The 10,728-nt window shown below is 33.8% G+C and overlaps 2 protein-coding genes across 2 annotated transcripts; both read right to left on the reverse strand.

Moving 5' to 3' along the window:
* Positions 1 to 73: 73 nt before the first annotated feature.
* On the reverse strand, positions 74 to 1,174 carry LOC108487928 (protein LEAD-SENSITIVE 1-like). The gene is made up of 2 exons (XM_017792262.2): positions 1,017 to 1,174; positions 74 to 713 (listed from the first exon to the last, which is right to left on the reverse strand). Exons 1-2 carry the CDS (start codon positions 1,096 to 1,098, stop codon positions 274 to 276), a joined length of 522 nt encoding a protein of 173 aa, XP_017647751.1. The 5' UTR covers positions 1,099 to 1,174; the 3' UTR covers positions 74 to 273.
* A 7,584-nt stretch (positions 1,175 to 8,758) lies between these two features.
* Positions 8,759 to 10,728, reverse strand: LOC108486617 (GDSL esterase/lipase At4g10955-like). Its single transcript, XM_017790760.2, has 2 exons — positions 10,578 to 10,728; positions 8,759 to 10,238 (listed from the first exon to the last, which is right to left on the reverse strand). Exon 2 carries the CDS (start codon positions 10,229 to 10,231, stop codon positions 9,176 to 9,178), a length of 1,056 nt encoding a protein of 351 aa, XP_017646249.1. The 5' UTR covers positions 10,232 to 10,238; positions 10,578 to 10,728; the 3' UTR covers positions 8,759 to 9,175.

A 10,728-nucleotide genomic window follows, 5' to 3' on the forward strand; every position in this document is an offset into this window, starting at 1 on the left:
AAATAATTCAATTCAAATTAATTAACTAAACAACTAACCAAAATAAACATGAGAGAGAAAATAAGAGATTCGATTATTTGTATTTGATGTGAAAATATATTCATAATTTTTATTGGTATTATTTGCATGTTTTTGTACAGGTTTAGGAAAGTAGCACATCACACACTTTTGCAATACTCTACTAATATTTTTTTTTTATATTATACCACAAAAGCCCAAGTTCAAGTGGCTGTTTATTTCATAAATCATGGCTGATGAGTCCTTAGTTGTTCTTTAATTGGTAAAGGCTTCATAGATCCCTTTGGTAGCATGATATCCAACAGCACCAACCAAGTTAAACCCAAATAACCCTGCTGTTTGATTGCTCATGGCCATGCCCGTTTTGCAATACACCGCGAAGTCCTCGCAGTTGTTGAGGAAAAAATTGTAGCTCCCGAAGCTCTTGTCTTCGAGCAGACGATAGGCGGTTTCGACGACTTGGTTCGCCGGTCTGCAATCCCAAATGCTGCAAGAACCAGAGCGTTTGAAAACCAGTTTTAAGTAAGAAACGTCGTATTCGTAGCGGTAGAGTGAGTGGCCATTGAGGAAGCAATCGAGGCAAGTTTTGAAGATCCCTGCTTGGGGCTTGAACCCACATCTTTGGCAGGGTTTTAGGTTGTAAGTCTTGCTTGGTCCCATCAGATGAATCACCATTTGATCTCCCACATATATGCCTGGTTTAATCACAGGTCTCCCTTTGATTTAGAAATCATGTAATAACCATTATGTGTGAAATTTAACTGAGAACATACACTTGTATCCAATATCCATTCGACCTAGAACTTAGGTCAATTGCTTCTTTCTTTTTTAACTTTTTTTTTAATTTAAAAAATCATTAAGTGATAATAAATTCATGAATGAATGTTATTGGATTTTCCATCCAAAAGAAGCCAAAAAAAAATTAGGAAACCTATAATATTTTCTTCCTGTTCTTTAAGGAAATGAAAAAGAAAAAATAAGAGCAAGAGAGAGTGTACCATGGTGAAAATAGAGACGTGATTTCCTATCAGAAAATATGTGATCTCCTGGTCTTAGAGCGTCTATTCTTACTGTTTTCATCTTTTTAATTCCCTCACCCTTTAAACTTCTATATGTTTGTTATACGCCCTTCTTTAACCCCCCCCCCTCCCCTATATATAGAATTGTGATGTTGAAGCCAAAACATTCAACAAAAGAGAGAATCCATAATAAGTATGAAGAATCATATAAATTTATATATATATATATAGATGCCACTTTATAACCTACTTCAGATTTAAGGAGGATTATTATTATGTCATACTCGTAAACCCGAAAGTAAAAAGACCCAAAGATGTTATAATAAAATATCTAATGCACAGATAATAGGGAGGAAACAAAAGGGGAGTTGTCAATGCCTGATGGTAGGGGAGGAAAAGAACCCTGACACTGCAAAGGATCAAAGCAAGACAGAGCCTAACACGGTCAGAACTAAACAAAAAGAGCAAACGAACAAAACAGAAGGATAAACCAATTCCGATGCACCTTGGATCTCAAGGCTAAGAGGATTGTCACATGAAAGGTAAGGAGGTAAACATAAAAGGCCTCTACGGAGTCCTTTTGATTATGTAAACTATTCATCATCTTGTACCTTTTTTTCATTTTTCCTAAACAAAAACCATTAACTTAAGTATCAAAAAGCGATTGGAATATTAACTCCGGCTACCCATAACACATCTTTCTTTCTTTCTTTCTTTCTTGCAGGCCTTCTCACTTTCACAACTCAATTGCCAGTCCAAATCCTTGTTGATCCAAGGTTGACATTAACAAATTATATTTAACTCTATTTTTTAAATTTATTTTAAAGTTGTAGTTTAAGAGAAGAGATTGTATGAAACTGTGATTTCATATCATTCTTATCCCTTTCTAATAAGAGAATGACAAATCAAATTTTTTCTCTTGATTTTAGCATTTTTAATTGGATTTAATTTTTTCAGGAGGAAAAATCTTATTTTTCATTTTTTTCATTAGAAAGTGATAAAGATGACGTGGAACCACGGTTTTATATAATCTTTTCTCATAATTTAAATTATTTATTTTTAAAAAATTTATCAAGTAGGGAAAAACATAAATATTCTTATAATAAAATCTATTATTTTTTAAAAAATTATTTTTAATTTTTTATAATTGAATTGATGTTCAATTAACTCATAACATCAATTATTATTATTATATATATATACATTATTTTTAAAAAGCATACATAAAGAGTAGATGAGTTATCAATTTTTATCGAAAACTTTTTTCCTTTTTGAAACCATAGGACCAAAATTTATGCACATGATATCAACTTCGAAGAATATTAGAAAATAAATAGAGAGAATAATTAATTATAAATTATCGATACATTTATTTATTTTCCATATGCAAGTCTGTGTCGAAAATTTAAAAATATATATTATAAATGCTGAAAATTAAATTTAAATTTGTAAATTAATTTCATATATTACATGAAGAAATTGAATTAAAATTGAAATTTTAGATTTACTAATATTCGATAATATTGGATGAGTGAGAACAAAATTACTTCATATGAAAAGCGAAAATTTAAAGAATATAATATGACATGGGGCATATGACGATGTAGAAATGTAGTGTGGAAGGCTTGCACTATGTTATCTTTGGCATATATACTTTTCCTTTGAGTTAATGTTACTTTTATTTGCATTTTTTTTTAATTTTACGAATAATAGTCAATTGAGTATTAATTCGATTGGTATGAGAGTATTATTGTCAATGTAGGAGGATATTGGTTCGAGTGTACTTCAATCGCATTATCCTCTTATTTATAGACTAAGTAAGGGCTATGGATAATTTTAGACATAATATCAAAAAGTACAAATATAATCAGAATCTATAATAAAATTATTTTACGAATTTTCGAAAAAGTACTTTCAAACAATTTTATAGTGGAATAAATGAGGAAGAATTGAAACCAATAATAGAGAATCAGATAAAATAAAATAAAATAAGATAAGGGAAAGTAATATTCTTATGCAAATACAAAATGCATCTCTACATGAAGTGGTGTCAAAATAAGGCTTAACATAAATTCTGAAATTTAGTTTAATTGAGTTATATAATTATTTTTAATTAAATTTAGATTTTAACTGTTATAAATTTTCACCTCAAATTAAAGTCTCTTTTGTAAAATTCTTATAATAGTTATCCAATTATTAACTTGTATTTATTTTAGCCACTTAGACTCACAAAATTTTATTTTAGTTATCGACATTTGATGTTTTGGTCACTATTTCATTAAATCATTAACAGAACATTGATGTAACTTTTTTTATGATATAATAACAAATTTAGCCTCCTAATGTTTACAAATTCTATTAATTTGGTCAAAATTCTAAAATAATCAATAAATTTAACATTTAACTTTACATATTCTATCAATTTAATCTTGAATCTTAAAAGTGTAACGCCCCAATTTTCGGGAATTCTGTGAATGTTGGCAAAATTTCATGCTTTAATTTTGTCATTTGTGAGTGAAATTATGAAATAGGACCTATGTGAAAATGTTTGAAAATGGTATAGGCTAAATTGAAGTGACCAAATAAATAGGAGTGCAAAAATAGGAGGATTTGAATGACAAACCTCCCATTTTACATGAAGTGGCTAGCCATCATGTTGTTGTAGACAAAATGTACACTTGATATCCATAATTTATGGTACAAATTGATACAAATTGATAATATGTTAGGTAAATGTTTCATGATAATAGGTTAGGTAAATGTTCCATGATAATGGGTTAGGTAAATGTTCCATGATAATGGGTTAGGTAAATGTTTCATGATAAGAATTTCATGTCTTTTGTATTAAAGAATTAAATGGATGAAATATGAAGTTTTATTAAAAGAAAAAGGGGTGAAAAGAACAAAGTTTTGTCCATCTTTGTTTATCATAGCTGAAAGTTAGAGAAGAGAAAGGAGAGGAGAAAGCTCTTGAGTATTCGGTCATTAGGAGGAGGAAAATTGAAGGTAAGTTCTTGGTACCTTGCTTCTATTTTGAGGTTCATGAGTTCTTCTTGATTCTACCTTAACTCTTGAAGTATATTTTGATTTTTAGTTGTGTTGTGAGCATTTAGTCATGAATTAAAATGAAGGAAATGGTTGTTGTTTCATGTTCTTTTGATGAAAATGGAAGATAAGTGAAGTTGAGCCAAACAAATGAGCATGCATGTGCCTTAGATGTTAAAGGAAAAATCAGCTAACATGTTGTGCTTTAAAATGATGAAATGGAGATTATACTTAAGTAAAATCATAGATATGTGATGATTGATTGGTGATATACATGTTCAAATAACATGCATGCAAGGTATGTGTGAAAGAGTGATTTGGTAATAAATCTGCTTGGAACAGTAGCAGTAACGTGACTTTGGAAAATCACCATAAATTGTGGGAGAAGAATTAGAAGCTGAATAAATTATGTAATTAAAGCTTATTGAGTCTAGTTTCTAATGAAATAAACAAGAACATATTTCGAATTCTGTACAATGAGAAATTTGATTCGTAATGAAGGGTGGTCAGATTAGTCAAACAGTGAAACATGGGAAACTTTGAGAAAATTCTGGTATTGATTGGCTAAACCAAAAATTCTGAAAATTTTATGGATAGAAGATATATGAGTCTATTTTTAGGGAAAATTAACGGAACTTAATTTGGAGTTTCGTAGCTCCAGTTATAAATGATTTAGTGACTGTTACTCAGGAAGATAGCTTGCAGTGAAATTATGATTATGTGGTAAACATTAACAAAAAGTTGTTAATGAGTTGCTTATTGATTTCTTATAAGCTTACTATGATCTGTAGGTGTGGTTGGCCGAATATTGTAAGGGGTTAATATGTAGTTTGTATTTGAATAGTTAGATTAACGTGTTAGTAATCCAATTGTAGGCTGTTCGTGTGTGGATCTCGTCAACATATCGTCGCAAATAGGTGTGTAACTAACACCCTCTTTCTTAGTCTAGATCGGCAAAAGCCGAAAAGCCGAAATGCAAAAAATCGGTATTTTGTAGATTTGCGAGTGTGCGAATGCTCGTGAGGTAAATCGATTAATGTTTTTGGTAAGCTGCAAAATTTGGACTGCAAAGTGTATGATTTCTGTGCCCTCGATATTTTTGGGCTTAATGGGCCAAAATTTGAAATGATGGGCCAACGGGCCCAATTCGGTAAGAACCCTCGGTACGTGATTCTGTAGTACGTGAAAGGTAGGAATATGCATGAAAAACTCTAAAATAGATAATTCTGAAATACCTTTAAAAGTGAAAATTTACAGTTTTACCCCTAGGAGATAAATTACCGAAATACCCCTAGGGTTAAATTGACTTAAATGCATGTTTGACTGTTGTTATTTACTGCATGCCATGTTGTTATCATCTGATGCATGAGATTGGGATATTGACGGAGGAAGTACTGAAAGTGGCTTGTCCCACGTCTTGGAGGCTTTGCCTCAATTCTATGATAAGCGAGCAAAGCAAGGTCGCAATTGTGGAGTGTTAAATTTGGGTGGGTTGAGCTATTCCCACATGGAGTGTATGGCTGGTACGGGTGGAGTGTAGTGGTTGGTGGGTTGAGTAGTCTCCCCAAATGGGCTTGCATATGTTTCTTGATGTTGCATGTATTTTGAAATGGGCCTATGGGCCATATCATTATCTGAATAAGGGGCTAAGGCCCGTTTATTGTGATCTGAAAAGGGCTCGCCCAGATACCACATTATCCGAATGGGCTTAGGCCAATAGGCTTGAGTGACTTGGGCTTTGAATGGGTTTTCCTTACACACTGAGTTTCCCCAAACTCACCCTTTTATTTTCATCCACGCAGAAATCCCTAACCATAGTGGGCTTGAGTCGTGAGGGAATTGAGTGGCCACCCGCTCGAAAGTTTGATTTTCTTCCGTGAACTGGACATCCTTTTATTTACGTTTGAAGTTTTGGGCTTTTAAATGTAATAAGGCCACTTAATTATTTTTGATGGTTTTAATATGTATTACTAAGATAGGTAATACTTATTTTAACTGTTGAAATTGGATAGCTTTAGGCGCGTTTTCAAAAACAACAATTGATTTCAAAATAACACGACAACAAGCAAAGCTTCCATAATAAAAGTATTTTCCAAAATTAATCACTTTTCCTAAAATGACTTAATCAAATCGGTTTTCCTAGAAATATCCATGACGTTAAGGTGTGGCAATGGTAGTATGCATGTCTAGGATTGGATCCGAAGGAGCTTGGTACTTAGCAATCCGATGGACTCACCACCTCTTTTCGGTTTCCTACCGGTGCATGACTTCCATTCACTTTAACCCTTAATGAATTAATCTTTTGAACATCAAGTACGATTTTCGGACTTAGAATGGAATTTTTTTTAACGTTTTTGATGTGGCATGCCGGATCCGGCCTTAACGTCTGGGTCGGGTTTGGGGTGCTACAAAAAGTTTAAAAAAATAAAAATAAATCATTTTTAAAAATTTTGCTTTTTATGGTGAAAATCAAACAAAAATAACTTTTTTAGTTTTAGTGAAAACTATGAAAATAGTTTTTTATTTTTTATTTTCATATATTTTATTTTTTCAAAGATATTTTTAAAATTTTCAAACAAATACATTTTAAAATATAAATAAGGCAACTCACAACTTTGTTAATACACATTATTCTATGCATATCATGTTACTTAGAACGAGCCTCCTTCTTTTATGCCTAGGGCTTTAAAATATGATATTTCATATATTGATACCATTAAATTAAAAAAAAAAAAAAGTAGATATAGGTGTATTGAAGAATTCCTATGACAAGTATTAATAGTTTAATCCCCTTAATCTAATTTTTGTACAATATTTTTAATCATTGTCAATTTCCCCTTTTTATGTGATAGCCCACCTGAGTTCTTGATTCTAACAACTAAGTCTTCTATTAATATTGCAAAGCTTAAGAAGTGCTCCCCAAACTTCCTTTGAGAACTCAATCAAAAAACAGATGATCCCTTGTCTCCTCGGCCCACTACACAATTTGCAGCAAGTGTTGATATTAAGTCCCATAGACTGAAGTCTCTTTTTGGTTGGTAACCTGTTCAAGATCGCCATGCCAAGGGATTTTCCTTCTTTCATTCTAATTTCGACCCAGTCCTTTTTCACAGGCAATTCACCATGACCTACCAGCAAGTATAAGCAAGAACTAGCTTCCTCTCGCAACCCCAAGATCATTCACCGTGACCTGCCACAACTATTGATCTTTTAAAATATAAGCTTGCATCTAAGCTATCCAAAGCGAGCCCTCGCTAGCCGAAGTAGCTTGGATATGCTAACATCATATTAGCGCACGGATCCATATCTCAAGATTCTTTAAACCAAGTCCCCCATCGGATTTGGGCTTACAAATTTCTCCCTAACTTGCCCTTACTCCCTTTGTCGCCCCATCTTTCCCTTTCCAAAGGTAGCAGGCGTAAATCTGATTAGTACGTTGGAGTACAACTTTTGACAAAATAAATTGCCTATACCAAAAATTTTGAACATGAAAGATTACCGATTGAACAAGCTACACTCTACCTGCATCCAAGAAGAAATACGAGCAGAAATCTTCTCCAATAAAGAGAACACACCCTTATTGTTAACCTTCTGGTCACAAGGGGTGCCCTCAAGTACCGTATAGGTAGCTTCCCTATCTGAAATCCAGTGACATGATGAATTGCATCCAACTCTTCTTGAGAAATACCAATAGCGAAAACCTCACTTTTGACGCATTAAGTTGCAGAGTAGACAAAATGTAAAATTGGTCAAGGACGCTTTTAATACCCACAATTGAGCCCATAGTACCCTTCAAAAATATCAACAGATTGTCTCCTTGACTACCACATCCAGCATTTTAAATAGCCCATTCATGGCAATAATAAATAGGTAAGAGGACAGTGCGCGTCTTGACTGATGCCTCTAGTGCCTTTGAAAATCCTACCAGACCACAATTTAGAAAGATAGAAAATAATGTAGTGATGCCATGCTCTTATCCACCCTACAAAAAGATCCAGGTATCCCATGGCAGTCAAAACATCAAGCACAAAACCCCCAATTGAGTGTGTCAAAAGCTTTTTGCAGGTCCGCCTTCATTGCCCACCTAAGGGACAAGTTCTTCCTGTTATAACCTCTTACAATCTCCTAAGCTAACAAGGTATTATCAGTAATACGCCTTTCTTGTATGACAGCGCTCTGATTAGCGGAAATCAAATCAGGGAGAAAAGAGGTGATCCTTTTAACAAGAATTCTAGAAAGACACTTGTACACTACTGAAGAACAAGAGACTGGTCTAAAATCCTTAAACATGATTAGGATTTGGACACTTTAGAGACTAAGACAACAGTAGCAGCATTAAAAGCTGGAAGCATCCTCAAGCACTCAAAAAAGTACTTAACCGCGTTAGAGAGATCATTACCAACTATATGCCATGCAAATTTAAAGAAATGTGAAGTGAAGCCATCAAGCCCTCGTACTTTTTTCTCACTACCTTCATCAAACATAGAGGCTTTAATTCCCTTAGTGAGATCCCAGGTTGCTCCCTCAGGTAAAGAAACCGATAACAAATCATGAAGTTCATCCAGAAGCCATTAACTACATTGCCTTGTGTATTTTATAAATATTTCTTCAGTGGTGGCATGAGTTGAAGACTATTATATTATTAAAATAACTTAAAATTCATGAATTTAAATGTGTTTAAATGCGAAAAATCCTTTGAAAACTCCCCTTCTTACACACTCTAGCTTTTGGCTAATATACATACAAAAGGCTGCTTCTTTTTTAGTAAAATAAAGGAAAGAAACCCCTAAACAAATTAACTATAAACTACTCTCTGGAAAGCAACACCTACCTCATTATAAAAAAATAAATACATAAATTACAAAAGGCTTTTTTATCACCATTTCCATTAAACTCATACAATCTTAATACAAACCAAGCAAAGGCAGGACAGACTAAGGCTTAAATTCTAGGAAATTTATTTAGGATTTACTACAACCCAGTTTTGCATTTTTTTTTTTTTGAAAGCTTATAGTTGTAAACCCTGTAATAATATTAATACATTCCCCGAGATAACCGATGGCAGATCAAGCAGCAGCCATGACAGCGACAAACTATTTGTACTTGTAAACACTGCAATTCAAGTTCAGATCAGGCCTCCACCATTGATGAAGCTCATGAGCAGAAATCATATCTTGGCAAGGATAGAGATTCACTGTCAGATTTGCCGAAGGAAGCAAATGAAGTGGTTCCGAAGTGTCAATACCTTTTATTCCCACTGCACTCATTGCCATATTCCCTAGTGAATGCTGGCTTGTTAGCCTTGCAAGACCCCCAGCTCCAATGTCTTCAAGCTTTTTCCTATGCTTGAAGTAACCAATATATTCAGAACATATGGGGTCTAAATGATTCACAAACAGACATGGAATCCACCCAGATATTGCAGCAAATGATGAATCTTGAATACCATTTGAATTGTTATGATTATCACTTACAGCAGCTGCAAATGCAATGCCAGCTTTGATTAAAGTGCCAGCAAATCGAAGTCCATGCCTCACTTTCTTATTTTTTATTCTCTCAATAGGGGGAGATACATACGGCGGATTAAACAAAAATGCTTCCAAGAAATTCCCTCTTTTCGCCATGTTTTTTCCAGCAAGCATTGCCATGGCTGCACCTAGGGAATGACCGGTTAACCACACCTTTGAAGACCCAACCACTGACACCAAATCTAGAACAGCTTTGATGGCGGTCCTAAAACGACCAGTATGATGAAGTCCGTTTCGAATTATATCGATATCCAACTTAAGATCTCTTGCAAACGATTCTAACTTGATTAAGGTACCTCGAAAGGCGATTACGTACCGAGGGCTTCGATCCATCGAACGATGATACGAATAAGCTGAAGGTTTATATTCGAAAATGGCACCGAAGATGCTTTTATCATTGTCATCAACGAGTGAATTAACCACTTTGAAGTTGAAAAACTCCCACCATGGTGGCGCAACACATTGAGAGACTCCACGTCTAGCTTGTCGATCTTCTTCAAGCATGTAAACACCTTCAACCAAGCTGGCTGATACAGACCTTCGATGGTGGGCGTTGTTCCAGTCGATATTGGTAAGGTATTTGGGTCCGCAACGGTTAAAGTATTCACTTCCAGAGGCCATTATAACACTGCACATTAAAGGAAAAACATATGTGGGTGATTATATATGGGATTTTGAAATGATTTCGATGGGTTTTTTTTTTCCTTCTGTGAATACTATCAATCAAATTACTAAATAATTTTGATGGAAAATTTTTTAAAAAATCTATATTTTACTAATTAATAATATGGCATTATCAACAGAAACAAATCAATCAATAATATAAGAATATTAGTGTATGGTATCAAGTCAAAGAATAATTAAAGCTCTCCTTTTTTCACATGATTTTGGGTTTCCTTCAAAGAATATAAACAAAAAATAAAAAAGCAAAGGAAGTGATAATAAAGAGTGAAAGAAAAGAGAGTACCAGAATGATGGGATGAATAGAGAGGTGAAGCTTTGCCACTCACTTTGAGCTTAAGACACCACCAATTTATAGATGGAACATAATTCCTATCTCCCCAAATCAAACCATAGGAATACGAACAAATCCAAAGCTAAGAAAGAATAAGAATAAG

The sequence above is a fragment of the Gossypium arboreum genome, chromosome 8 (genome assembly GCF_025698485.1).
Source record: "Gossypium arboreum isolate Shixiya-1 chromosome 8, ASM2569848v2, whole genome shotgun sequence".
Lineage (NCBI taxonomy): Eukaryota > Viridiplantae > Streptophyta > Magnoliopsida > Malvales > Malvaceae > Gossypium > Gossypium arboreum.